This window comes from Fusarium verticillioides, chromosome 8, assembly GCF_000149555.1.
Source record: "Fusarium verticillioides 7600 chromosome 8, whole genome shotgun sequence".
Lineage (NCBI taxonomy): Eukaryota > Fungi > Ascomycota > Sordariomycetes > Hypocreales > Nectriaceae > Fusarium > Fusarium verticillioides.
The window spans coordinates 763,835-791,390 of NC_031682.1; the positions used below are offsets into that span (position 1 = coordinate 763,835).

The 27,556-nt window shown below is 46.9% G+C and overlaps 11 protein-coding genes and 2 non-coding genes across 14 annotated transcripts; 9 read left to right on the forward strand and 4 right to left on the reverse strand.

The window, feature by feature from the left end:
* The first annotated feature begins 120 nt into the window (after window positions 1-120).
* Window positions 121-2,544, forward strand: FVEG_16128 (hypothetical protein). Its single transcript, XM_018905364.1, has 2 exons — window positions 121-649; window positions 696-2,544. The coding sequence occupies exons 1-2, from the start codon at window positions 124-126 to the stop codon at window positions 2,468-2,470; spliced, it is 2,301 nt and encodes a 766-aa protein (XP_018753558.1). The 5' UTR covers window positions 121-123; the 3' UTR covers window positions 2,471-2,544.
* Window positions 2,545-3,219: 675 nt separating this feature from the next.
* On the forward strand, window positions 3,220-4,399 carry FVEG_07493 (hypothetical protein). The gene has a single exon (XM_018896142.1). The coding sequence runs from the start codon at window positions 3,321-3,323 to the stop codon at window positions 4,272-4,274; it is 954 nt and encodes a 317-aa protein (XP_018753557.1). The 5' UTR covers window positions 3,220-3,320; the 3' UTR covers window positions 4,275-4,399.
* A 250-nt stretch (window positions 4,400-4,649) lies between these two features.
* FVEG_16127 lies at window positions 4,650-4,739 on the forward strand. Its single transcript has one exon. It is a non-coding gene; the product is annotated as a tRNA-Glu (tRNA).
* A 324-nt stretch (window positions 4,740-5,063) lies between these two features.
* FVEG_07492 (hypothetical protein) lies at window positions 5,064-5,860 on the forward strand. The gene has a single exon (XM_018896141.1). The coding sequence runs from the start codon at window positions 5,181-5,183 to the stop codon at window positions 5,565-5,567; it is 387 nt and encodes a 128-aa protein (XP_018753556.1). The 5' UTR covers window positions 5,064-5,180; the 3' UTR covers window positions 5,568-5,860.
* A 277-nt stretch (window positions 5,861-6,137) lies between these two features.
* Window positions 6,138-9,446, reverse strand: FVEG_16126 (hypothetical protein; the record flags this gene model as incomplete). The annotated part of the gene is made up of 2 exons (XM_018905363.1): window positions 6,138-8,985; window positions 9,037-9,446. 2 exons carry the CDS (start codon window positions 9,444-9,446, stop codon window positions 6,138-6,140), a joined length of 3,258 nt encoding a protein of 1,085 aa, XP_018753555.1.
* A 1,411-nt stretch (window positions 9,447-10,857) lies between these two features.
* On the forward strand, window positions 10,858-13,277 carry FVEG_07491 (alcohol dehydrogenase). Of its 2 annotated transcripts, XM_018896139.1 has the most exons (4): window positions 10,858-11,874; window positions 11,924-12,734; window positions 12,787-12,882; window positions 12,933-13,277. In XM_018896139.1, exons 1-4 carry the CDS (start codon window positions 11,376-11,378, stop codon window positions 13,021-13,023), a joined length of 1,497 nt encoding a protein of 498 aa, XP_018753553.1. In that variant the 5' UTR covers window positions 10,858-11,375; the 3' UTR covers window positions 13,024-13,277. The 2 variants fall into 2 exon arrangements, with proteins under 2 accessions (XP_018753553.1, XP_018753554.1); XM_018896140.1 differs by having other exon boundaries at window positions 11,924-12,882.
* An 80-nt stretch (window positions 13,278-13,357) lies between these two features.
* On the reverse strand, window positions 13,358-13,450 carry FVEG_16125. The gene has a single exon. It is a non-coding gene; the product is annotated as a tRNA-Glu (tRNA).
* A 470-nt stretch (window positions 13,451-13,920) lies between these two features.
* FVEG_07490 (hypothetical protein) lies at window positions 13,921-15,085 on the forward strand (the record flags this gene model as incomplete). The annotated part of the gene is made up of 4 exons (XM_018896138.1): window positions 13,921-14,036; window positions 14,092-14,425; window positions 14,476-14,511; window positions 14,561-15,085. 4 exons carry the CDS (start codon window positions 13,921-13,923, stop codon window positions 15,083-15,085), a joined length of 1,011 nt encoding a protein of 336 aa, XP_018753552.1.
* Window positions 15,086-15,328: 243 nt separating this feature from the next.
* FVEG_07489 (hypothetical protein) lies at window positions 15,329-16,116 on the reverse strand (the record flags this gene model as incomplete). The annotated part of the gene is made up of 2 exons (XM_018896137.1): window positions 15,329-15,825; window positions 15,876-16,116. 2 exons carry the CDS (start codon window positions 16,114-16,116, stop codon window positions 15,329-15,331), a joined length of 738 nt encoding a protein of 245 aa, XP_018753551.1.
* An 871-nt stretch (window positions 16,117-16,987) lies between these two features.
* FVEG_07488 (hypothetical protein) lies at window positions 16,988-18,557 on the reverse strand. The gene is made up of 6 exons (XM_018896136.1): window positions 18,295-18,557; window positions 18,223-18,242; window positions 18,133-18,166; window positions 17,628-18,078; window positions 17,485-17,580; window positions 16,988-17,440 (listed from the first exon to the last, which is right to left on the reverse strand). Exons 1-6 carry the CDS (start codon window positions 18,491-18,493, stop codon window positions 17,065-17,067), a joined length of 1,176 nt encoding a protein of 391 aa, XP_018753550.1. The 5' UTR covers window positions 18,494-18,557; the 3' UTR covers window positions 16,988-17,064.
* Window positions 18,558-19,658: 1,101 nt separating this feature from the next.
* FVEG_07487 (hypothetical protein) lies at window positions 19,659-21,283 on the forward strand. The gene is made up of 2 exons (XM_018896135.1): window positions 19,659-20,637; window positions 20,687-21,283. Exons 1-2 carry the CDS (start codon window positions 19,691-19,693, stop codon window positions 21,192-21,194), a joined length of 1,455 nt encoding a protein of 484 aa, XP_018753549.1. The 5' UTR covers window positions 19,659-19,690; the 3' UTR covers window positions 21,195-21,283.
* Window positions 21,284-21,986: 703 nt separating this feature from the next.
* Window positions 21,987-24,315, forward strand: FVEG_07486 (hypothetical protein). Its single transcript, XM_018896134.1, has 3 exons — window positions 21,987-23,419; window positions 23,472-23,824; window positions 23,872-24,315. The coding sequence occupies exons 1-3, from the start codon at window positions 22,521-22,523 to the stop codon at window positions 24,141-24,143; spliced, it is 1,524 nt and encodes a 507-aa protein (XP_018753548.1). The 5' UTR covers window positions 21,987-22,520; the 3' UTR covers window positions 24,144-24,315.
* Window positions 24,316-25,528: 1,213 nt separating this feature from the next.
* Window positions 25,529-27,134, forward strand: FVEG_07485 (hypothetical protein; the record flags this gene model as incomplete). Its single annotated transcript, XM_018896133.1, has 1 exon — window positions 25,529-27,134. One exon carries the CDS (start codon window positions 25,529-25,531, stop codon window positions 26,933-26,935), a length of 1,407 nt encoding a protein of 468 aa, XP_018753547.1. The 3' UTR covers window positions 26,936-27,134.
* Window positions 27,135-27,556: the final 422 nt, after the last annotated feature.

Genomic DNA, 27,556 nt, shown 5'->3' on the forward strand with positions numbered 1-27,556 from the left:
CCCAGTCTCTTCATAGTCATATCATATCACTAAGCCATTTAACAATTGTCGTTGTGAACAAATCTTGCTCGGCAATTCTACGCGATTTACTGTACGGGATTCTCGCTGCGGGGTTCGCTTACTATGGCCTCACTCAACCTTCAGCGAACACCGTACCCAACCGGGGACACTGAAGATGATATCCGGAAAGACCCGACACTATGTCGAACATGCTGGAATCTCTATTCAGGTTCGACTGCTACTGTTGTTCCTCTGGCTGGTATAGCCATGCACGAAAATTCCGGTTCCATCAACGCAGGCAGAGCGGCTACGGCTGGTAACCTGGATGAAGCTCCTGCTTGGGCAGGACGAGGTCGTATTGACTATGCCTCCTGGCAGATCAGTGTCTATCTCCCTGATGTTCCAGAGACAGTAGCTAGAGGTTGCCCTTCTTGTTTCCTTCTCCAAATGATCTTGATGAAGTTGACTAAAGGATCAGTGGATCTCAATGATCCTGAGCTCTGGTTGGACGTTGTCTTCTGCAAGGGAAACGTCTTAAGGATGAAGCTTATCCGTGGGAGTCCCCCTGATGACTTTGATATGTTCTCCTCTGGTGGCGGAAGCACAGATGGAGAAGTTCTCGAAAGCTTCGAGATATACACCCTCCCTGGTAAGACACGCGGGTCACTGTACGGAACGACAGCTCACACATATAGGCTCACCCTGCCCATGGCCTACTATTGGCTCAGTCATGAACGTCGAACGTCCTGACTGGAGTCTTCCTGCTGAAATTGGTGGACATGCAAGCCATATTGAGCCAGATCCAACATCCAAGTCATCTTTTGACAGGGTCAAAAGTTGGATAAAAACCTGCAAAGATACGCACAAAATCTGCACAGAAGGCGAGGCCTCGTCAAACCCACAGCTTCCAAAGAGAGTCATTGATATTGGACCTGATACCAACAATGGAATCCATATCTTTGTTCACGATGACGCCACACAGCAGATTACAGAACCATATATCGCATTGTCTCACTGTTGGGGTAAGACTCAGCACTTGATCTCGACAAAGGCAACTCTTGACCAATGGAAGCAAAACATCCCGTTCAATCGCTTCGCCAAAACATTCCAAGATGCCGTTATCATCTCAAGAGAGTTGGGCATTCGATATGTTTGGATAGACTCTCTTTGTATCGTTCAAGATGATAAGCAAGATTGGGAAATCGAAGCAGCCAAGATGGCGTCTATATACAACGGTGCAGAGCTAGTACTAGCAGCAACTGGATCTGCCGATGGAGCTGGCGGCTGTCTATTTCAAAGAGATCCTTTCGTCACAGTTTCCGGAACATTTCCAGATGGAAAGCCTTTTGAGATCTACGGACGAAAGGTAGCGAAGCATGCAGTCTTTGGTTGGAACACAGACCCCAATGGGTCCAAGGGATCTTCAAACCCTATTGTTGGAACCACAGTCTCCGAGGTTTATGATTATCCTTTGATGACAAGAGCTTGGTGTTTCCAGGAGAGGCTCTTGGCAACTCGAATTCTCCACTATACTAAGAGTGAGATGATCTTTGACTGTCTATCCTCGATGGAATGCGAGTGTGGTGCTCTGGAGAAACACGAGGATGACCCGCTGGTACCTGCTCGCCGAATCATGAAGACAGGACACAAGTTCATCGCCGGAACAAAGAGCTACAGAGGCTCATCTACCAACCCCGCAGCCCCTTTAAAGGGAGACATCAAGGAGTTCATAGAACATCATGAACTCTGGCGAGACTTGATTGTTCAGTACTCTCAGAAGAATATCACTAAGCGAACTGACGGTCTCCCAGCTGTTGCAGGACTGGCTACAGAGTGGTCCAATAAGCTTACAGGAAGATACCTTGCAGGTCTTTGGGAGAAGGACTTGCTCAACGATCTACGCTGGATGCCAGATGAAAAAGACTCGGGCGAGGAACCAGAGTACATCGCACCGAGCTGGAGCTGGCTCAGCGTTCATCGTGGTGTGACATGGGGAGTTGAGAGCTTTGAATTTGATAAGTTCTTCGTGACAGTGGATTTTGATCGTACCGCATGCCCTCTTAGTGGTCATAACCAGTTTGGAGCCGTCGACTCTGGGTACATCTTTCTAACCGGCCGCATCATGCCCATAACTTTTTCCGTTGATGAAAACATGGTTTGGTTAGAAAAGCCAGGAAATGATACAAGAAAGCCATTTGACAGACCGGATAGTCTTTGGAGGTTGCGAAACTTGGAGAATAATGAGATATTCTGCCTTAGGTTTTCAACAAGAATGAGTACGAGAAATGCTTGGGATGACGATGCGGCGTTGGTGTTGGTTAAGGCAGATGAGATGATTTTGAAGAAGCAGCCCGAAGAGGTCCAGAAGTTTGAACATGTTTATCAGAGGGTTGGATTCATCACGAATTATATGACGCAGGGTTGGAATCATGAGAGGGACTCGAAGGAGATGGGGATGTATATCATTTAGCTGCTCAAGGTTTCGTTACGATAAACAGAGTTGAACAGATTTGGATGGTCTGAATACTAGGTCGATAAGAAAGTGGAGGCGAGTAAATGTAGAGTACAACAAAATGAATGTTCACTCCATGATCTGATCTATCAAGGTGCCAGTAGAACAGGGACATCCACCCTTTGTGTGACATTAGTCATGGCGGTGAAGATGAAGGGTTATCGACCCACGACGAACTTAGGTTGTAATACCTCGAATAGTCCGCCAGTCTCAACAACGTGACCACGTTCATGGCCAAGGAATGGATAAGCGGTAGATAGATTAAGTTCACCGACACTCTAAGCGACATATCCCACCTGTAGCGGAACCTATCCCGCGAGAAGCGATGCCCCGCTAGGTCTATTCGGTATAATGTTTGCGGAACATGATCCATCACTTATGCGTGGGATAACCGAGATTTTGTGCTACATTTCCAAGGACAGCACGAATTGACTTTTGAGGAGATCGGAGACATGCGCCAATTGCATGTTTTATCTTATGACAGAAAAGTAGCACGGTGAAAAAACCTTTAGTTTGTAGAAACACGAGATATCGCTTCTAGAAATGACCTGATGTCATTGACTAGTGGCGGAGCCCTACCGCCGCGCTGGGTCCGGCCAGATCTGATATGATCGGCCAAGTTCGGAATTACACGACTTCTTTTGGAATTCGATCGCCCGGTGTAATATCTCATGTTGCATATGGATTATGATGTGACTGAAGAATATATGGAGATGCTGTTTGCGTATAAAAAGTGACCTCTGGCACTGCAATCGAGAGTCTCATGTTCTGTATTACATATTGTTACAATTCTATCAATCTATCATAAATGCCAAAGTACGTTCTCACAGGTGCAGACGGCAATCTCGGCCGCATCGCAGCAACCTTTGCTACAGAAATCGCCAAGCCCGGCGATGAGCTCGTCTTCACTACATACAAAGACGAAGCTATCCCCGCTGACCTCCGCAAGTCATGGACCGACAAAGGCGCAAAAGTCGTGACTGCCACCTACGACGACATTGAAAGTCTCAAGGCGGCTTTTCAAGGTGCTGAAGCTGTGTCTCTCATCTCAACTTGGCTCTTTGGCGAAGGACGACGTCGTCAGGCCCAGACTGTCGTTGACGCTGCCAAGGCATGTGGTGTCAAGAGAGTCTGCTATACTTCGTTCTGTGGAGCGGGTATCGAGGCTGAGAATGAGGAGGATATTCCTTTCCTCCCCAGAGATCACCACTTTATCGAGAAGATCATCTATGCTTCTGGTCTAGAGTACAGCATTCAGCGAAATTACCTGTACGCGGATAACATCCCGACTCTCTTTGCACCGTCGTGGAATTTCTGCGGTGATCGCTGGCTCGTCAACACGCACGGCAAAGCAGGCGCATACGTTGCCCGCGAAGACTGCGGCAACGTCCTCGCTGCTCTGCTCCTCGGCCGCGGCGAACCCAACAAAGTGTATGAGATTACAGGTCCCAAAGCCGTAACCAACGAGGAAGTTTTCAAGTGGATGTGCGAGCAAACGGGGTACAAGGGAGAAATCGTCGATCTTCCCGATGAGGAGTTGAAGAGTTGGTGGTTGGGTCATGGGTTGCCTACGGACTTCTTTGGGGACTTTTCAAAGCTGCCGATGAAGTTGTGTATCGGCGATCTTTTGTGCTGTGGAGAGATGGTTGCGAGGGGGTTCATGGCTGAGACGAATGATAATGTTGAGAAGTTGACAGGGAGGAAGCCAATTCCGTATATGGAGGCTTTATTGCAGTACAAGGATTTCTTCCCGAAGCCATAGACAGTCTTTTAGAATGCGTCTTGTTAGATATAGAGTAATGTAATTTGTCAATTCAGTCATCTGGTCTTTTGCTTAGAGTAAATAGGCTGCATCCTATCTGATAAAAGCATAAAGTAACCTTGAGATAACAGTGCATTGTCTTAATCTCATCAGTATATGATATTAGGTTATCAAGGTTGAACTTTATTTGAATTGAATTAAGCCTTCTATCTTAGTAGAGAGACTTGAGGGTTAACCTTGAAAGATGTAGTTAAAAGCTGGCCACTGTTGGATGTCGTCCAGACTTCAGAAACCAACTCTTGGTATCAGGCTGAAGCCAGATTTGCTTGGCAAACTTCTACACTAATATTAGACCTCATGTTATAAGCGACATCATCCGGTATGGTGTAGTGGCTAACATTTCGCGCTCTCATAATCTGGGAGATCAGTACCGCGGAGCCCAGGGTTCGATTCCCTGTACCGGAGAGATTTATATCTTATCTTTTTGCGTACTTGCTGAAATTTCTTACCCGTTGGCTTGAGTCGGGGGGGGCCAACTAAGCTAATGTCTATCTATCATCTAGCTCAACTTTTAGCTCGTGGCGTTGATGAACAGGCCTGTCGGCGCACAAGCAATTCCCAATGGGCCCAACGCCATGTCAATAGTATGTTCACTAGTGACATGCACAATTTGATGAGATACAAAGCCAACAACAAGCAGTCAGGGGAAAGAGATGAATGCAGATCGTTGCGTAGATAACCAGACTTTCCCGCCCTGTTTTCTCAGTTGGTTGGTTCTTTGTTGTTCCCATTCATTCGTTCATTCACTTATTCTTTTCCCTCGTCTTGACTATCACTCGTTTTTACTAGTCATCATGCTGTCTTCCAACGTCCTCAGTGTTGTCGCACTCCTTGCTGCTGCCGTAAATGCAGGCCCCTGCCGTCCTTCGACAAACTCTGGCTGGAACCACTACTGAGGTCACCTCAACTGCAACTGTTATTGACAGTACCACCCATCTCACATCAACTATCATCGAGAGCGCCACAGAGACTGAGACAACCGACATTGCCACTACCACGGCCATCGCTGAAGAGTCTACTATTACCACAGCCATCGTTGAGGAGTCTACTACTACCACGGCAGTTGTTGAAGAGTCGACCACTACCGAGGCCGCAAGCACCACGACCACCGCTGCGGTCTACAACTATTCTTGCGTTACGAGATCCGACTGTGTTGCCTACCCAGATATGTGTCTCGATGGGCTGGTGAACTTATGCATTTGCTCGAACGCCGCTTGCGTGCCGGTCAGCTAAATTTTGCGCCGCCATCTTGCCAATTCTGTCAACCCAGATAAACGTCTGCTCCAGCTGATCGAACTTGAAATACGGTCGTAAATTTGGGTTAGATAAAACATATGGTCTCGTGTCCCGTACTGCAGAGTTTGGAATACTCGGTGTATCTTATGTCTAATTCTATCTGAGCGAGGTTGGATCAAGGGAAGTGGACACGTTCTTATTCCTTAAAATTCGTATCTCAAACTAAGATTTCCCCTCTAATTTGTTGTTGAGATATGGGGGCTTGCACTAAAAATTAATAATAATCCGTGCTTCATTGAAGTTGTTAGCTCTAGTCGAAGCCATCACAAATAGATAGAGCACCAGTACTAGAGAGAATTATCTAATTTTGATTTATTTCTTAGCTATCATTCATGGCCCAATCGCTCCCCTTCTTCACTCCCGGCAATTTCGAAGCCCCTGCAATGACCGACCTCAAGAACGCCACTATCAGGTCCCTTCAGTAAAGATCACCTCCAGTCCCAGCTAAGATCTGTGTATACCAAGACTATCTCAAACATCAGATATTAGAACTCTGTATCAACTTATCTATGTAAGCGACATTCTACTTAGTGGCTCCCTCCTCAAAAATAATTCATATTCCGAGATATTTCTATTCCAGATCGGCGCTCCCACCACGCGCAGGATATCAGCGGCTTTGCGCTTCTCTCTATCCTCTAGCTCTTGATCAATACCACCTGCAATAAGAAGATTGGCGATCTTGTAAAGTTGATACTCTTCTACATCATCTGTAGCTTCGTGACTTTTCTTCGCTCTACCAAGAGCAATCTGGTTGGCGACGTGATGCAATGCAGTCCAACCCTTGAGGTCTGTTTGGTTGATAGATGCTCTGGAGTCCAAGAGGAACTGAACAGCCTCTACTGGGTCAGACAGAGAGCTGTTTGTGCCTGTTGAACGGATGAATACCATCAGAGGGGTCTCTCTATTGAGATATGGTCCCAAATTCGGGAGGGTGATGCCATGTCTGTGTAAATATCCCATAACAGCTCGTTTCCAATATCTCAAGCCACGGTTTTCTCTATCTATACTGAAGCCATCTGGAGATGCGCCTCCACAAAGTAAAGCTTCTGCGTACTGGATAAAGACCGATCCATCGAATGAGCTTGGATCAGCATCACTGGAAAGACACAGTAAAGCTTGTGTCACTTCATCTGACTTGGAATTCGGCTGCGCCCAGATCTTGCCTTCAAAGCAACAAAGAAATTTGACAACCTCAAGCTTTCGGTTGACAACAGCAGTACAGATAGGTCCTTTTAGCTGCCGAGAAGCTTTGAGCTTTGGTGCACCAGCCTCTATTAGTAACTTGACCATATTCTCATCGCAGCGACTAATGGCAGTAGCCAAAGAAAATGACAAATCTTGCCATATGCTGCGTCGAGGATAGCGGTTGAGCAGTAGCGAAGCAACTTTGTGATGGCCGCCGAGGACCGCAAGTTCAATGGGCGTCATAGCCACGATTTCTGCTGTGCTTAGTTGTAGCCCTCCACCTCTTTGAACTTTTATCAATCGATCCTCACCCCTTGGTCTTGTTTGGGAATGACTGTACAGCGAGCCGATGTTGGCTTGCCTTATACAGGTAAGCAGGCTTGTGTTTGCAAGAATCTTTCGAACTATGGCAGCAACACCAAGGAGACACGCCAATTGGAGATCTTGGAGCTGAGCTGCAGTGGTCGTATCTTTTGGGTGTTCAAAGAATATAAAATCACTGCCATTGATCTCTTCAAGTCCCACAATCGTGTCGCGATGCTCAGTTGCCGCCGAGAGAATGGTCGACATATCTTCTCGTCCCTCTCTCAGTTGGGAGAGGTAAGAAAACCAGAGTCTTCGATTTTCATGGTTTCGTGTTAGGAAAGTCAACGCTCTTTTTGCCAAGGTCTCATTTGAAAGCTTTTCGGGACATTTTCCGAGATGTCTGAACCAGAATCTTGAGATATAAGCTAGAACATGAGCATAATCCATAGAGCTCTCCCTTTCAGCCTCAACTTCAAGCCCCTTCTCCATGATTTCCAAACAGCGAGAAGCGAGAATCTCATGGCCGTTATCAGGGATGATTTGAAAGAAGTCAAGGTCAGCATCGGGGTCCGTTGCAGTTCGTAAAACATAAGGTTGAAGTAGGTAATCTCTGACTGATCGGTGGGAGAGCTGAATGGTTTCCATGGTTTCGTATCCAGAACCAGATCTCCTCACCTCTGTCTTGGTCATAAGGAGAGTCCCACAGTAACTCAAACAAGCCTTCATGTTTATAAAAGCAGTGTCTGGCGTGGCAAACTCATCGGTGATAAGTGTGCTTAATTCATCAAAACTCAGTGGATAGTATGCCAAGGCTACCCAGGTCAAGATTGATCGTACCTTTTGGCGACACTCTAATGGAACAGTCATGAGAGAACTCTCGTAGATTCTGTTGATGTCTCCTGAAAGCTCGTTGAGATACTTTGCTGCAGTATCTGCGCCTTGCCCTTTGAACCCAGAAACAGCCAAGGTTGCCCAGAGGAACGAACCACCAGCTCTTTTTGTAAGGCTCTTGTTCATCTCTTCTTGGAAGTCTTGAGACCAACCATTCTCATGTGCGGTATTCGAAACATGAAAATTGATAAAAAGCTGTACGTCTTGGACGTTGTGCTCGTGTGCATCTGAGTCTAGGCATATTGTTGAAAGCTGAGTAGGAAAGCTGTCTTTTTGGAATGGCTGGCGCGTAGTCAAAAGAACCCGAAAATTCCGACGGTCTTGATTCGATGAGGATAGCAGTTCCGAGAGCCTCTCAGTAAGGGTCTTGATCGACGACTCATCACATTCGTCAAGTCCATCAACAACACATGTAACAGTTCCTGCGTTAGGATCCTGGACCATCGCGGTGAATATTTGCCAAAGAGCTTCAACTGAGTAGGTTGCCAACACAATTCTCCCCTCATCGATTGAAACAGTTCTCTTGAGCCCGTGATGTAAAAGCTCAGGACGTAATCTGCAAAGCTGCCAAATGAGACCACGGAGGACAGCCATGACAGAGTTGGCGTTGATATTTCCATGGTTGCAAAAGAAGTATAAAACTGTGTCAGTTGACATGCACGCAGAAAGCTGCTCCAGTTGCTCGGTTAGGTATATCGCCAACATAGTCTTGCCGTGACCTTCGCCGCCTTGTATATGAAGACCCCTGCAATTACCAGAGCCTGAGAGCCATGACCGGTAAGTGGTTGTTTCGGTGATCCACATAAAGGTTCCTTGGATAATGGGCCCTTTACTTGACTGAAGAGCAGCGCGGTCTTCTCTTGGATCTGTGACGAATAAAAGGCTCAAGAACTCTCGCTCGCGATCTTTGAAAGTGTGAGAATATTCCAAAGGACGACTATCAGACTCTAAAGCCCAAGAGAGTGGCCTCAACCTTTCAAAAGTTAGGGCAAGACGTAACTAGGTATTTCGAAAGGGCACATACCTTGAATTTCGAAAAGATACGAGACATAGCTGCTCCCTATGCAACTCTTCGAAAAGGTCCTTAACTTCCCGATCATTCAGCTCAGCGTAGACCCCAAGTAGTCCTTGCTGAGTAGAAGTGTGTCTACCACCATTATCAACCCATTCAAGCTGAGAGAGAATTCTGCTAATGAGCTTGTAGCAGTAAACTAAGATTTGTCTGGTCAGACCAAGATGTTCTTCGTCATTGTGGTCCTCGGCTGAAGGTTTCAGCTCAACCTCCCTGGCTAATCTTGAAAAACTCTCAAGCTGCTGCACACGTTTCGAGACAGAGTTGGTATTTCGATCAATTTGCTGAAAGAATCGAATTGCCTCATCTGCTATTCCAACAAGTCGGGCAGCGGCAGTCGTGATGCCTGTTGTGTTGTTCATGATCATTAGAATAAATCTAGAGAAATAGTGATACAACATGAAACATTCCCGCTGGTGTAATTATACTACAACTTTAACAATGACACATGCTTGTACTACCGCCCACGATTCATCTGTATGGTAGACCTGTGCAATTCAGCAAGATGGCTATTTTTAACGTTGATCAAGCCAACCACAGTACTGAAATGACGGACAGGGATACTGGCACTACTGGCCAGGTCACGGGAGTCTTCGTATTCGCTGCGCCACGCTTACTCGAGAAATGGACCTGGCCTTTTTCTAGGAGCGATGACATAGTTTTGGCAGGGGACTATTGTCTGCCTAATGTCATTGTCCTTCTAGATAGTCAATCAAGAATAGCGAGCTTATGCATATGTGTCGCCATGTTGGATCTTAGTTATTTCGAGTGGCTGAAACATGGTCTAAGCTAACACGGATGCACAGATCTCGTATCGGCCCTTAAGATATGCTATTGTTAGTAGTTATGCGGTCTTGCTTTCCTTTCTAAACGTAGCTTCTTTGGTTCATGACTTGTACAGTCGAGAAGCTTTTGTCAGTGACGAATTGCGTAGTCTGGGCTGAAGAATCTTGCTAAAAAAAAATAAAAAAAATCGAGAAATATCTCGTGAGCTATCGTGGTCTTCTTCATATTGCCTGAAGATGATAGATGTGTAAGAATGTTTAGACAGCGCTGACTAGTGTGGTTTGAATCCCATAGATCTCTTGGCCGAAACATGAATGATATCATTGCCCATAAAGAATTCTGCGAAGGTGCATCACTGCCGCGGTGTGAACAGTCTCGTGAGATCTAACGGTAGGTAATATTATTTGCGACAGATAATTCAGATTCGCGAGGCAAAATGATATTAGTTGAAACGAGAATGGCCTGTGAAGCTCACAACTTACAAACTCAATCTAGTTTCTCCCTGCCACTGCAAGCCATATGCTCGGCATATCAACGGCTAAAGCTCATGAGTAATCTATTTCCGAACCTCGGAGACATGATCGAGAAAATTGCCGATTTCGTCACAGCCTCGCGTGACGTAAAAGCCCAAATCTCCTGATGTTGGTGGGGTTCTAGAATTCGTAGTCATAATTCCAGTACCTGAGTGCGGTACTTACAAATTGCGGATTGCAAATGCGGCTTTCGTACTGTAAGTATGGAGCCCAGGCACGAGAACGGGAACACGTGGGAAAGGCTCCGCAGTGGATCAAAGGAATTCAATTTCCAGGCTGTGATCCTCCATATCTCGCTTCACATTCTGCCCGGTATAACTAGCTACGCGACTGCAACGCTGCAGCTGTCACTGTCGGGATTATATTGCTTTTTGTATCCTTCAATTGTTACCCTTCGACGTACAGGAATCACCAGATTTATGTCTCTAGCATTGGTGCGCGTAGAAATACAAATGCCTCTCGCTGTTTACAGAAGCAACCGCGGATAATTCGGGATATCTCCAGCCCTGTAATTGGGGTCAAACAGCAGACGTAGCACATCCTTTGGGGTCTTTGAGGGGTGTGTCACCTTCTCCATAAGGCCCCTGGAGGTCAGAGATGCTTACTCCCCAAGGCCCATTGGTGGACGTCGGCGTCTGTTGGCGGCTCAGCAAAGGAACTGGAACCCATCACTACAACGTCAAAAAAGTGAATCGGCTCACTCTTTTGCGGAATGGCAAGACGTTTCCACTGCGGGGATTGAGCAAAGCACATGGCCATAGCACACGAGACTGGCCTAAATGGGTTTCTACAGTGGGCGTAGACCCCACGGGGTCACCTGGCTCTGCCGCATCTCCGCGGATAAAGGTATATCGTAGCGCGGTTCACAGTAACTGGCAGGCCCACGACCTTACACCATCTCCGGTAGTTTGGGTCCGTTTTAGAGTTTGACTGAAATATGATCTGATCAAAAGCAATATCCAGAACCGGTTGATGCTCCGTGGCACCACAGAATTATCGTTATGGGCTAACGGACGCTGCCTGTATAAGTTGAAGCTTGTCGCTGCTATATATCCAAGCTTTGACTCACCCAATTGCAATACGCCATATTATACCCAATTACAGTATACACAATTACTCTACAGCAAGGCTACAATGCTATCATCAAGCAACGCGATGCGAACTGGCATCCTCCGATCTGGGAGACTAGCCACACGAAGCACAGCACTCCTCGCACGCTCAGCAACAGCTCAGATCCAAACGACACGCCGAAACTTTTCTTCCAGTCAACGAACACTCTGCGCAAGCTGTGCAACTTCCGGAGGACAACCATGCGCCCGGCATAACCCTAGCAGTCGCGCTAGCGCCGGAAACATCACCACAAGCTTCAGTCCTAACAGTAGCCTCGGCAAGACTGCCGCTTACGCCACAGCTGCTAGCCCTGTCATTCCTAGCGAACAGTGGGCACAGGTTTTGGAAGAACGAGGTGGAGGTAAGCTAAAATCTACTATGGGATGGATGAGAGATTCTGACGCAAACAGCTGTTCAATATAAAAAGATCCCTGTTCCAACGCCAGGCTCCGATGAGGTTTTGATCAATGTCAAGTATAGTGGAGTCTGCCACACAGACCTTCACGCCGTCAATGGCGACTGGCCACTTGAATCGAAGATGCCTCTAGTTGGCGGTCACGAAGGTGCGGGTATCGTGGTAGCACGAGGAGAGCTCGTCAAAGACGTTGAAATTGGTGACCATGTTGGCCTGAAGTGGCTTCACGGCTCCTGCATGAGCTGTGAGCAGTGTCGACAGTCCAACGAATCCCTTTGTTCACAAGCTTCCCTTTCAGGATACACAGTTGATGGCTCGTTCCAGCAATACGCTGTAGGAAAAGCTGCTCATGTCGCGCGAATTCCCAAGGACTGTGACCTCGCTGGCGTGGCACCTATTCTCTGTGCTGGACTTACAGTCTATAAGGCTCTCAAGTCCTCCGGCGTTCGACCAGGACAAAGTGTCGTTATTGCTGGCGCTGGAGGCGGTCTTGGTACTTTCGCTATTCAATATGCCAAGGCTATGGGTCTGCGAGTAACTGCTCTTGATGGTGGAGATGAGAAGCGCAAGGTCTGCACTGAGCTTGGGGCTGATGTATTTGTTGACTTCAAGACGTCGACGGATATTGTTGGCGAGATCAAGAACGCTACTAATGGCCTTGGACCTGATGCTGTTCTACTTCTTGCAGCCAGTGAGAAGCCATTCCAGCAAGCTAGTCAGTATGTCAAGAGCAAGGGCACGATTGTCTGTGTTGGTTTACCAGCCAATGCTTTCGTCAAAGCTCCTGTCTTCGACACTGTCGTTCGGTAAGTGGGAAGAACCCATCTTTGCAAGGTATACGCTCACAGGATGTAATAGTGAAATCAATATCAAGGGCAGCTACGTCGGTAACCGACAGGATACAGCTGAAGCCATTGAATTTTACAGGCAAGGCCTCATCAAGGCACCATACAAGTAAGTTCATCCATTACATGCGATCATGGCAAGACTAACATGAAACCTAGGATCGTCGGATTGTCAGAACTCCAGAAGGTCTATGATATGATGATTGCAGGCAACGTTGCTGGTCGTTATGTGGTGGATACCAGCAGATAACGACCCGGGATGATTTGATATTATGGGAGGTTTATTGAAAGCGTTCTTGATGTTGTTTACGGAATACGCGTTATACCACGGAGGACTTGTGTATATGTAACATGAGAGGAATGAGATTTCTTTGTTGCTGATCTCTTGATTTTTCTTAGCTTTGGACATTGAATACAGACAGGATTTTAACTCACTACCAGTTTTCATTTAAGCTTTTCTTTACTATATTTACATAAGTTTCAAAAACATAAACTATTCCCTTCTCATAGATTCTTACAGCGCATGTCCTGCTTGACATTTCTAGGCAGATACATACAGAATTTGCAAAAAGATCAAAAGGAATCTCCGGTACAGGGAATCGAACCCTGGGCTCCGCGGTACTGATCCCTCAGCTGAAGATGAGAGCGCGAAATGTTAGCCACTACACCATACCGGATAATAAGGCTTGTGATTATGCTTCGGACCTATCAGCATCATCCCAAGTTGCTTGTGATGCACATTAATACGAAGAGTAGAATCATGTGCTAAACTCCAGTTCGAACTCAGGCCATTGGAGCGCATGGATAAAGTGAACGACTTGTCGATCCCCTCTTTAAGCATGGCGATCAAGCTTAAATCATGTAGCCGCCCCTCACGTACCCCGCGGTCTGTTCTCAACGACGTAACCTTGTAGTAGCCGAGCAAATAGCGAGCTGTATATGCAAGTTATTATAGGGATTCCTGCATGGGTATCAGATCATTTGCTGCACGATATACAAGAGATCCATAAAGTTGATTTATCCTGAGAATAGGTTCCTTTTTAGGAAATGATCGGTGGCGGAATGCTGTATAAGAGACAGTGGAAATCATTGATGGAATGCAGTTTCTCTCTCACTTAGATTTCTAAAAGAAAGGTCCTTACTCACGATGCTTATCCTATCGGCAATCACTTCAGCTCTTGGCTTATGCTCAAGCTTTGCTCTTGGGTTCACCAATCCTATAAGGACAGGAAGTGACCCTCATATCGTATATCAAGATGGAATGTGAGACTAATCATCCAACTAGCACCTCCCTATTCCATACTGACCATACTCCCAGGTACTATCTAACTTCAACAACATGGACCAACGTCAGCATCACCAAAGCTCCGACCATTGAAGGCCTCAAGACCGCCGAGTCCCAACTCATTTGGTCTGATAGGTCCAATGCCACCAGAGCTTGCAACTTCTGGGCTCCTGAGATGCACAAAGTCGGTGATACCTGGTACGTGTACTTCTCAGCAAGTATATGTGATGAAGGCAATTGGGGTGCTATGCTTCCCACTTTGAGAGTATATGTTCTCAAAGGTGGCAAGGAGAATCCGTTGTCGGCGGATTATGAGATGCTGGATGCAATAATTCCTCCTAACTTCAATGCCGGAATGCTTGATGCGGTAGGTCAAGTCATGATCTTTGAAAAGCCTATGATTAACGATAACTTCAGACGATCTTTGAAATCGAAGGCACTGAGTATTTCCTTGTAAGTACATCAAAGCTCTTAACAAAGTACTTCTCTAATATTCGCTCAGTTCTCTTCCGTTGAAGGACCCAAGAGCCCTGATGGTGCCTCCTTATGGATCGCCGAACTTATATCACCCACAACATGCGGTAACGCCACAATGATCGCACACCCAGAATTCGAGTGGGAAAAGTCCGATTCGCCCGTTCTTGAAGGACCTTATGGAATCATCTCCCCAGGGGGAACAACTTACGTAGTCTATGCCGCTGACTCGTGCAACACGCCCGCCTACAAACTCGGTGCCATGAAATTCACCAAAGGTTCTGATCCTCTTCGCCCTGACTCTTGGACCAAATTACCTGATCCTATTTTCGAGACTAAGAATGGACTCTATGGGCCTGCTCATAACGCATTTTTCAAGAGTCCCGATGGCACCGAGGATTGGAATGTCTTTCATGCCAATCTCAACGCGGAAGATCGCTGTGGTCCCTCGAGAAAGACGTTTATTCAGCCGCTTAGTTGGAATGGTGATATGATTGATCTGGGCGAGCCACTCCCTGTTGGCACAGAAATCGAGCCTCCTTCTGGGGAGTGAAAGAAGGAATGAAGTGGTGTCAAGTCCATCAGGCTCTCATCAATATTAGTCTAGTTATTGAAAGATTCTCCTCAAACTCTACCTCACCTAATAGCTTTATTCCAGGGGAAAGAAAACACTGCATTTTAATATAGGACATTTGAAATAAACTTAGTAAAAGGTATTTTAAACTTTTATAAAGTTACCTAAGTCTTTTCATTACTTGGGCTAAGGTCCTGAGTTTTCTTTCCTCCCCCTAGTCCCTCAAGCCCGCCACGAACCCTCATTGATGAAATATGGACGTTGGCTATCATAAATCATTCGATCCACCTTTGCCTTTGCTTCGACGCTCTCATCAACACTGCCCAAAGTCTTCAAGATGCCTGCCGTCTCGTCTTTACCAGAGAGAACAGCATAGTAGAGGGGACTTTTACCTCTCAGGTCCTTCGAGTCGGATTCCACGCCTTCGACGTAAAGGAGAGTCTTGGCGACCTCACTGTTCCCCTTCTCGGCAGCATAGGAGAGAGGAGTCCGGCCTTTCACGTCCTTCGAGTCAGGCTTGACACCCCAAGCCAAGAGATACTCAACGATCTCTTTAGAGCCAGTTTCGCTTGCATGGTGCAGTGGAGTCATTCCAAAGGGATCCCTTCCGCCAATGTCAACATTTCCAGTGTCGGCCAATACCTTGAAGACTTCAAAGCGACCGAGTCTGGCAGCTGTGTGTATATGGCCCATGGCCTTGTAGGATGCCACAGGATGACCTAGAGGTTGTCAGGATTTCAAGCAGACAAAACAGAGATAGAGAACTAACTGGCCCAGTCAAATTCAGAAAGGGGGATATCAACAAGAGCTTTGACACTCTCTTTGTTACCCAGGGTGATTGCACGGTTCAGACAATCATGCCCGATGTCAGTATCCTTGATTTGAGCGCGATGTTCGGGCTGTTGCAACAAGGATCTGAACACTGCGGTATTTCCAACTGAGCGGAACAGAGGTGGTTCATTCAGGTGCTTTTCTATAGCGGCTCGGTAGTTGGCCTCAAAAGGGTCCATGATGGCAAGCAAATGAAACGTGTGGTGTGTTCTAGTGGGAATGTGCGGATTGAGTTATTGGGGAAGATGAGGAATGGAGAATATTGATCTTTACCTGGATTCTAGAGAGTATTTATAGTTGAACAAATCAGTGTTTGGTCTGAATATCTACTCAGCAAAGGTATCCTAAACCTATGCCCAGTTATTTAAGTCTTTTCATCACTTATGATCAAGGTCCTAAGGCTTCTTTCCTCCCCTGGGCCAGTTTATGTAACATAACAAACGGCAAAACACCATTATGTGCTTGTTTGTCTAACACAAAATCGAAGTTTGTATGTAGCCGAGTTAGATGCATTTCAATGTTATTAAACGAGGCCAGCCAGAGGATGCAAGCACTAGCTGTCAGCTAGATATGATCAAAATAACGCTTGACAAGAACTCATTTCGATTATCATACGAGATACTCATACTGCAGCCCATTCAGGCTTCGCAGCTTCCCATATGGGGTAAGAAAGAACAACTGGAAGTTGTTAGGTTTGTAGTCACCTCTTGGATACAACCGGGATATGTTGGCTGCAATTCAGCAAAACACCATTGCCAGAAAACACATCTGCTTTTATCGAACTGAAGAGCAAGTCTAAACCATAAACTTGCTAAAGAAAAACATAGTTTGTAGCACTTGTCACTAGTTAAGGGTCCAAGGTTAGAGGTTTTGCTGTCATTTATCGTATTTCAATCATTATTTGTACAAGTCTGATGTTACCTATCTGCGATAGAATTGTTCTTTGTTAAACTATCCCCTGATCATTGAGTTTGAAGGCTTTGCCCAACAAGTAGTGGCTATTACTAGGTCATCAACGACACGAGAGCTTGAAAGTTCAGGCAAATATAACCTAGCCTCACATTATTTTATCTATGCCTCGATGTCTGTCATGTATCTTAATCCCCCAATACGCCAATAGAACCTATTTAAGAATATGCCACTGTCGTAGTACGTGTCTGCAGAATTGCCTTTTCAGAATCTGAATCCCCCTGACTATCCCTTGACATTGGTCTTGTGACCGAGCGTGATCCTCCATTCTTATTCTCATGACCCCTTGATGCCTCTGCCTTGGTGACAGTCTGCAATGGATACATCGGCCCGTCGTCAAATCGTTCATAGTGGTCATGTCTGGGCATACCGCTACTAGAGATTGCACCAATGGTTGGTGGTGCGCTTGGGTTTGACATGCCTGCCTTTGATGCTCCGTATGAGGAGCCGAGGATCTTTGGCGAGATGTGTTTGATGAATGGTTTGACTGTTGTGAGAGTTGCGCAAATGATGGAGAGATTGGCTTCGGCAAAGCTGGACTGGTTAGAGAAAACGGTTGATAGGAAGAGGCGACTTACATCCAAAGAAGAACAGGTCCGCCACCCCAGGATTGGTCAACGTTACCCATAGACCGAATCAAGGCAATCAGTCTCATTATTGATGTGAAGACAGTACTGCTTGTTGTTAGCTTGTCCTTTTTGTCTGTATAAACATCGCTTACACTCCACCAACACCAAAGAAGCAAATCAACCCAATCTTTTGCCTTCTCGAAATCTGCAGTGGTATAACAACAGGTATCGGCACCGCAAGCACCATAGCATCTGTAACCGCACCCATTATAGCCGTAGCCTGGTAAACAGCTGGTCGATCGATGCACTTCTTATCGGTGATTGTGATGTCCCAGCCTGCTCTTACAGGTTTGCACGGGAAGATTGTCGTAAACGTAATCGCAATTGAGGAGCCAATCACCACAAATGACGTAGCCCAGATTGTGATATGAAACCACTTTTGTGGTGCAAGCCTACGGTAGACGAGAAGCAAAGCCATCTTTGCGCCGCATTGGACGGGGTTGTAGAGGATGGGTAGGAGGTAGAGGGCTCGTGCGAACTGGGCGAACTTGGTTATTGGCATCTCCCAGCCGTGGGTGCCCATTATACCGCGGATAAAATCCCCTAGACGCTCGAGCACGTTAGTCTGGTAAATGTGAGGGTATCGTGGGCACTGACTTAGTATCAGGGTCTGAAGTACTACAGAAAACACCTGGATCGGTCAGTTTTGTCGATGCAAGACATGATGTCTCGGGTGATGTTGCTCACATATGCTACCCCTAAACATGCTTCGAGAACGTTAGCCAAGGCGTACGAAGTAAGGGGGTCAACGTGGCTTACCATCCTCTATCCGTATTGTTTTATGTATAAAACTTCTAACATATACTCTCTGCGCAATGAACAAGACCGTCAAGAAATTGCCAACGCCATAAAGCCAGTATGCTGCAGTAACACTGTTCCGCTGCGGGTTATCAAAGTCGACCTTGTAGCCTTCGGGTGGCGGTATAGCGACGGGAACGCCATTAACGACAGAAGCCATTGTAAGATGAACCAACCAATCAACAAAGTACGTAGCAAGAAGATGTCAAAGCGAAATCACATGCAGGAACGAAGAACGAAAAATACTAGATCCGTAGAAATACACAGCCTCTACGTTCATTCACTTAACTTAGTACGGATTACTCCGTACCTGCATGCATATTACTACATCCTATATCGGATATACGGCCCACTCCTGAGGAGAGAGAAAAGAAACGATTGTAAGGATTAAAAACCCTGGACATCGGTTAGAAGAGATCAGCGTCTTTCATACATAGTCCAAACTTTATTTATGTGGATGTTACTCTGAGTCAGTAGACGTTGACATATACACCCCTGATCGAAAGATTCCGTAATGAAGACGGCCAGGACGGGTCACGGCGGTGAAACAGCATTCCGAGCTCTCGGTGCCCGCGGGTACGCTAGGGATAGCCCGTTCATACCGTAAATATACGAAAATATTATCTGAGAGCTGACACTTGGTTGTACGATGATATGAATTCTAGATAATAGATCGATGAGAAACTTCAGGAACACAGAAGAAGTCTCCGCCTCAGCACTTCTTTTTTTTCCAAATTTATAAGGATGTCTCCATCTGTCATCATTTAGAAACCTCTTGGCGGTTGCCGGGGAGCAGGGTCAACGAAGCCGAATTCAACGAAGGTTTTTCATGGTGCGGATCCGAGATATTAGCCTCGGAGAGTATCAAAATTCCGACCACAATATTCAGGCCTAACTTCGATAGCTTCACGATTTCAAGTTTTCGTAATTGGGCCCCAAGATGGCTATCTCGGAAGATGAAACGGATTCCCTAGTTCCGGGCGCTATAATTCTCCTCTTCCAATAGCATGGTAGCGAGATGCCCTACCGAGGCATTTGTTTTCGTACAGCAAGACACCGTCTCAGGACCCTTGCTCTTTTGCTTCTTCAGCCCCATTAAATAGTTCTTGTCAAGCATGATGCAAGTGTCAGGAGAATGTAACGTCGAAGGGTTTCTCACACCAAAGAAGTAATTGATGTACGAAACAGGGCCAGATACCAGGACCCTGGATATTTGTCTATTCCCCATGGAGAACAACAGGACTCCGACAGTCTATCAGCTTCAGGCACATACATAGACAGCCTTGGTTATGTGCCCCTCAGAAGCGTCAGACACTCAATTCCCTCTCGTTTCTTCTTTACCCACAAGCATCCAATCATGACTACCCTTACTCCTCAACCGTCGATCCCTCAGGCTGAAAGCCTCATCGCAGCTGGTCTCGAAGCTCGGATCCTCACGCCAACTGATGCCGAGTTCTCAGCTCGCCAAGAGTCATACTGGTCCAACAGCGCCAAGATCAAGCCCGCTTGTATCGTCCAGCCTCGTACCCCTGAAGAAGTCGCTTCCGTGGTGAAGGCTCTTGTTTCTGCTGGTCAGAAATTTGCTGTTCGCAGTGGTGGACATACCAACTGGGCTGGGTCGAACAATATTGAGGGTGGTGTTACTATCGATCTTGTTCATTTGAATAATGTGTCTTTTGATGCTGCTACTGAGACAGCTGATATTGGACCTGGTTGTCGATGGCGAGAGGTTTATGCTGAGCTGAGCAAGCATGGCCGTGCTGTTGCAGGCGGCCGCGAGGGCAACGTTGGTGTTGCAGGTCTTCTTCTTGGAGGTGGCAATGCTTTCTTCACAGCTCGACAAGGCTTTGGATGTGACAATGTTGTGTCGTACCAAGTTGTCCTTGCTAACGGCGATATTATCACCGCCGATGAGAATAGCAACACCGACTTGTACCGCGTACTCAAAGGTGGATCCAACAACTTTGGTATTGTCACCAAGTTCACTATGAAAGCTATCAAGTCTGATAAGGTCTGGGGTGGAATGACTTTCTTCCCCAAGCAAGTTATCCCTGGTGCCATTGAGGCTCTCTCTTCTTTCACGGATAACGTTCCCAATGATATTCACAGCAACCTTGTCACCATCTTTACGCATATGCCTGATTTCAAAGATGTCGTTGTGGCTACTCTCTATGCCAACATGGAAGGCATCGAGAAGCCTCCGGCGTATGAGAAGTGGCTAGCTCTTCCCGAGATCATGAGCACTGTCAAGAACACTACTCTTACTGAAATGGCCTTCGAGTACAACATACCCGCCAATTTCTAGTAAGTCGACTCATATTTGTCTCGTCCACTTTTCAAGCTAACCGTCTAGTGACACCTGGTTCACATGTTGCTTTAAGAATGATACCCGAATCATCACCAAAGCCTCCGAGCTTCACGACAGACTTGTCGAAGAACTCAAAGCATTCATCCCCGACGGTAACTTCATCACTCAATGTCTCTTCCAGCCTCTCCCTACACTCTTCGGTCAACGCGGCGTTGAAGCAGGCGGAAACATCATGGGTATGGACCGTCATAAGTCCAACGGCATTCTGTTTCTCGCTGTCGTCATGGCGCAGACTGCTGAGCAGGAGGCTTTTGCACGACCAAAGGTTCAGGCTTGGGTTAAGGATGTGCAAGAGTATGCCGCTACTATCGAGGGAGGAAATCTTGAGTGGACGTATTTGAATTATGCGGATAAGAGTCAGGATCCTCTTGGTAGTTATGGCGCTGAAAATATCAAGAAGATGAAGGATGCAGCAGCCAAGTATGATCCTGAGCAGGTTTTCCAGAAGCTGGTCCCTGGAGGATTCAAAATTTCAGATGTCAAGGATGAATAGAAATAGCATCAAATGAGTACTAGTTGATTTCGACGACTTATATTACCTCTACACACTGAATGAGATTACAAAGCTTGAATCAAGACCCGATTTATTTGATGATAAATAAAACTTCGATATGGACCTATTCTCACCACTCTATCGGCCAAGATCGATACTCTCACCGAGAATATGCTGCAAAGAGGCTTGTAGCAACACTGTAAGTGTAGGGTATGTTCTACCAGATAGTGTAGACTTCTCTGTGAGAGGCACCAAGCTAATTTGTGCCATGTCTAGGTCTCGAAAGAGATTATATACGTGATTTCAGTCTGGATACGAATGAAGATATTTACTCTGGGAGTGGTTTGGGCCATTGACCTGAGAGCGTCATTCGATGGGTCGCTCATGATATACTCCTTCGATTAGCCGTCAGTTTCGTTAAGTTGTAAGAGAAACTTGTTTTACATGACTACTGTCATGAATGCATTGGTGAAATTGATTGATAGAGCCTTCTGAGGGATATGGCCCAATCTGCTGTCGTGCAATAACGCGGGTAATACCCCCGGTCCCTACTCCATAAGAGGTCGGGCGTCGGCGGCGCCGGGCTATTTCTGTTGATTGACCAGTAGAAGCTGAGTGCTGGAAAACAAGCTTATGGGCAGTAAGCTTAAAACCCAAACCCACTAGGACGCACACCCACTTACGGTCTGTGCAATAAGAGTGGCAGGAACTTTTAATGATGACGACTGGTGCATTGCGTGATTTCAGGAATATAATACGATCTGCAGTGATTTTGATGTTACCCACCGCCACATCGTCACGTTGGAACAAGACCTGCCTGCCTGCTGAAGAAGAAGATGGATGCAACAGAACACATCTTGCTTCAGCAGAGACGATGGAGTCAATCTATCAATCATTTTGCCACAACTGTTGAGCACATTGCTACAGTACATCTCGAGCATGGCTGGGGACGCCGTGTCCGAGATGATGAGGGCATCTCCGCAGCCCCAAGACCAGGACCAAGACCAATCAGCACAGATGCCGTTTGAAAGGTGGTATCGTTGATCGCCAAGGGCATTCCCTGTTGCGAGGTACCCGACGCCTCATCATGCACCGTCGGGGAGTTCGCTCACTGCAGATCGGCCTTACTTGTGTTAGTGTCCAAGGTCTGGTACTACCTACCGTTCCTGCCTCTCTCCATGGACGGATGCTTTACTCCAGCCGTTTCTTTTATTTCTTTTACTTTGAGTGATTATTCTCGTCATTCTCTTCTCTTCCTCCACTGTAGTATTCTACGAAATTTCTGCTTGCATTGAGTATTACCATCAGCGATAGCGCATCATCATCATGGACAAGACATCTACGCTAGAAGACTCGGAACCTCAAACCTCCCGCACGCCAAGCAGACGGCCCTGGCTCGCATCAGCCTTTGGAGGGCCCAACGTCACAATTGGCCCGCGAATCGAACCCCTCGCCGAGCACTTGGCGCATGTATCCGAAAGCGATAGCACCGCAGCTGAAGATCTCGTCGACAAGCAAGTCGCTTCCGAAGCGGGAAATGCTATTCAGTACAGGACATGTTCTTGGCAAAAGACTGCAGGGCTTCTCTTTAGCGAGTACATTGTGCTCTCTATTATGAGCTTCCCATGGTCGTATAGTCTTCTGGGTCTAGTGCCTGGGTTGATCCTGACGGCTGTCATCGCTGGGCTTGTTCTGTACACGAGTCTTGTGCTCTGGGAGTTTTGTCTGCGGCATCCGGAGGTTAGAGATGTGTGCGACATTGGGCAGATGATCTGGTGGAATAAGAGATGGGCGTGGTGGTGGACAGCTGTTATGTTTGTCCTGAACAATACCTTTATTCAAGCTCTGCATGTATTGGTCGGTGCAATCTACCTCAACACAATGACCGAGGCCGACTCCATATCAGGCTGCAGAACCGTTGCATTCGCTGCAGTAGTCACGGTGATCAGTTGGATCGGGTCGCTTCCTCGCACTTTCAGCATGCTGTCAAAGCTTGGCTTTGCCTCGACATTCTTTACGTTCATTTCTGTCATCTTGGCAACGGCATTTGCAGGCGCTCAGGGTAATCCCGCTGGTTATCCTGAGATGGGCGAACCCATAATCTCAATCTGGACACCAAAGACAACGACGCTTGTTACTGGCATGTCGGCTTTCATGAATATGAGTTACACATTCATCGGTCAGACCACGATCCCTAGCTTTATTGCTGAGATGCGTGATCCGAGGTAAGTGACTATGCCATTTGATGCAACCATGATGATTCTGATAAAAGAACAGAGATTTCCCCAAGGCATTGTGGGCTTGCACCATGGCCGAGATTGTTACATTCAGCGTTGTCGGGTCTGTCATCTACGTTTACACAGGCAACCAGTACATGGTCACACCAGCATTCGGCGTCCTCACTGATACCTACAAGAAAGTCTCGTATTCTTTCATGGTTCCGACTATTATCTTTGTCGGATGCTTGTATGCAAGTGTCACAGGCCGATTTGTCTTCTTCAGAATGTTCAAGGACTCAGAGCATCTTACATCGCACACATTCAAGGGCTGGTTCTGGTGGGGACTGGTGTTGCTGATCAGCTGGGCCGCCTCTTTCTTTATTGCTGAGATCATTCCATTCTTCTCTTCGTGTAAGTGACTACTCTCAGACTTATGGGTCAGTGCTAATAATTCTCAGTGTTGTCAGTCATGTCGTCGCTGTTCAACTGCTGGTTCGGCTTCATCTTCTGGGCTCTGGCTTACTTCCGCATGCGCAATGCAGATCGCAAGTTCGGGAGGAAGCGAAATCCCGTCCTTGACGCTCTTTCAGTAGCGCTAAACGTGGTGATCATGTTGACTGGTGCTTTGTACCTCACGCTGGGAACATACGTTAGTGTGCAGGGTATCATAGATCAGTTCCGTGCAGGGCAAGTGAGCAGTGTCTTTTCATGCAAGAGTAATGGGCTTTGAGGGAAATCGGAGTATTATTCTGGCGCTTTGGTTTAGTTTAGCACTTATAGACAATAGACGGGCATAGGATGATGACGACAGGTGATTGTTGACAGTAAAGGACTCGTCCCGTATGGCTGCTATGCCGCTCTTGCCGGTTCCACACTGGCCAATTTTCTTCATAAGAGACGACTTATTGAACGGCGCATGAATGGGAGACGCGGAGTCATCTGACACACACGTTCGAGTCCGATCTGTTGGTGGCAGTTGTTTTGATCTCTCTTTTGCCACTCTTCTACCTCATGCAAGCATTTTCCTCCTGACAGTTATAATAGGCAAGGATACAGAGAACTCGTATCAGATACATGATTTAATCATGGTGAGAGATCCCGATACATCTTCATTGTCAATTTACCATAGTCTTGTGCTGAGTTCAGGGGACACTGTTTCAGCATTTGAAGTCCTGGGCATCATCAAAGCCAACTTACCATCATCCTCGGTTCATTGAAGTGATTAACGGATAAATAATAGCTTTCTCGACTTTTATCTGATGTTCACACGCTACCCTCATCCAAATTGCTCCAATATCTCGGGAGTAGATTTATCGATGCATGATCGCCGACTAATCATGACTGATGAACGACACATACGAGACAAAGAGACATGAATTGAGAGTTAACATCGAATTGTCAATAAGGCCCCCGTAAATAGTCCTCAATCTAATCCAGATGACTCCTTGGGTAGGAGTTAGTGTACTCGGAACGAGATGCCGACTTGGGGATACCAGTGTCATTAACCCACACTGACATCACTACACAAAGAATGGAACCCAAACTAAGCGACCACTCAATCTCATAATTCACCACTGTTACTAAAGAAAAAATATCAGTGCAAGGAAATAAGCTTAAGTGAAATCCCCAGTGTCAAAGAATGCGGAGCGGCTCCGGATCCGATGTGGATAACTGCCGATAAACGAGACCGAGTCCCACCGAGGATTCTCAATCGATCACTGGAAACAATTCCATGTTCTAGGGTCCAATTGGATTAAGCACTGAATATAGGGAGTGAATCACTTGTCCGTCATAGAACATGACACTGTTAATCGAGTCATAGAACTCACAGTTGATGCCAAGCCCTGCACACCCGCGCCCTTGAACCGAACACTAACATGACATTTGTTAATAGCGCCCAACCCCAACTGTCAATTACTGAACATGCAAATTATTAACCGATTCGGATCCTATTTCCGGGATTATAAATTCTTCTTCCGCCTCCTCCTCCCCACTAACCCTTCCCTCAACCCATCTCAACTCTCATAGCAGTTATCTCATGTCTACTGCACTCTTCACACCCTGAGGCATTAGAAAAACTGTACCCTTTTTGTGATCTACCGTGTTTTGACACACATGACATTTAACGAACACAATGCAGAGGACAGCTGCCTAAAAAACCAGCACGAAAAGCAGGCCATACCCATAACTAACCCCAGTGTCCCCCGTGGCGATGCCGTCCCGGCCCCGGACGATGCGGGCCTCGAGACCGGACGTGTAGCGCACCCCAGCGAGGCCAGCACCGACGACAGTGAACCGAGCCTCGAATTCCCGGAGGGCGGACTCCAAGCCTGGCTTGTAGTCTTTGGATCCTTTTGCGGAATGTTTTCGATCTACGGCCTCATCAACACCTCTGCTGTTTTTGAGTCGTACTTTTCCGAGAACCAGCTTCGTGATTACTCGTCTTCGCAGATTGGCTGGATCTTCAGTCTTTATCTCTTCCTCGTCTTTCTTGTCGGTATCCAAGTCGGACCTGTTTTTGACAAATACGGTCCTCGACTTATTGTTGCCTCTGGAGGCATACTCATCGCCGCAAGTTTATTTATCCTCAGCGTTTGCGAGGAATTCTACCAGATCCTTCTTTCATACTCGGTTGTGGGTGGCCTTGGAGGCGCCCTTCTCAATTCACCGTGCTATGCGTCTATTGGCCATTGGTTCGACAAGAAACGAGGCTTTGCGACTGGAGTTGCAATGACTGCGGGATCAATTGGCGGTATCATCTTTCCCATCTTTCTACAGAAACTTCTCCCCAGCGTTGGCTTTGCATGGACGACCCGTATCCTGGGCTTCATCATCCTCGGACTCACCGTTCCCGCCACGCTCTTTATGCGCTCGCGTCTCCCGCGATCAAACAAGGTGTCATCGGTCTGGCCAGACTTCAGTATCTTCAAAGACCTGAAATTTACATTCTCTGCATGCGGGATCTTCTTTATGGAATGGGGACTCTTCGTGCCATTGACGTACATCGTGTCTTATGCCGGACGACACTCTGGCGACGCCAACAGCTCTTACACCCTGATTTCGATCCTCAATGCGGGTTCATTGCTTGGTCGTTTTCTCCCCGGTCTCTTAGCCGACAAGATCGGGCGGTTTAATGTCATTCTACTGACGCTTGGTCTCTGCATCATATCCGCATTTGCGCTGTGGTTGCCGGCTGGAGACTCCAAGGCTATGATCATCGCATTCGCTGTTGTGTTTGGTTTTGCAAGTGGTAGTAACCTTGGACTCACACCAGTTTGCGTAGGTCAGCTCTGCGATCCTCGCGACTATGGACGATTCATCTCGACGGCTTTTATGGTAGCGAGCTTTGGAACCCTCAGCAGCTTGCCCATTGCTGGCGCCATTCTCGAGGCTGGCAACAAGGGTGACACTGGCTGGACTGCTCTCATTGTGTTTGATGGGCTGTCGTACGTGCTGGCACTCGCCTGTTTCCTTGCTGCCAGGGTGATGGCTGTCGGCTGGGATGTCAAGAGTGTCTACTAAGACGACTCGATTGGAAATGTCGCTCTTCCTTGGAGATGCACGCGATGAACTGAAATGTCATGCGATGCATTGTCCTCAATTGGACGAGTATGAGCGACAGGAAATGGATGGTCCGGTGATGTATTATACCAGCCGATAATCTTTGCCGGGACCGAGGTATCAACTGATTTTGTTCAAGATGCCTCCTCGGAGTTGTATTGTTACCGCTCAATTGCTGGGAGTAGCAATGAGGAATGGGAGAACGATGTCCATTTGGATACTGGGCTTAGATAGAAACTGACTGTAGTCGCTCTTTGATCATAAGTAGATAGAATTCACTCATTTTGAAGAATTGCAAATGTAACATGCTGTGTTCCCACGGGATCAGGTTGTCAATGTCCGCGATTTTTAAACGTAAACTCAAGGGGATGCAAACATTGGAGATACAAGTCCGAAGCAAAAAGAGGGTCTCAGGTCCTCGTCATGTCCAATGACGCATCTTCCCGTCGTCTCGCCCTCACCGAGAACCCGCGATTAACCGTATCTCAAAACGCTCACCACGACAGATTCTCCACGCGCTCTTGTGAGTGGCTCTCCTTTACCTTTCAGCCCGGATCATCTATGTCCCGCCCTATATCACTC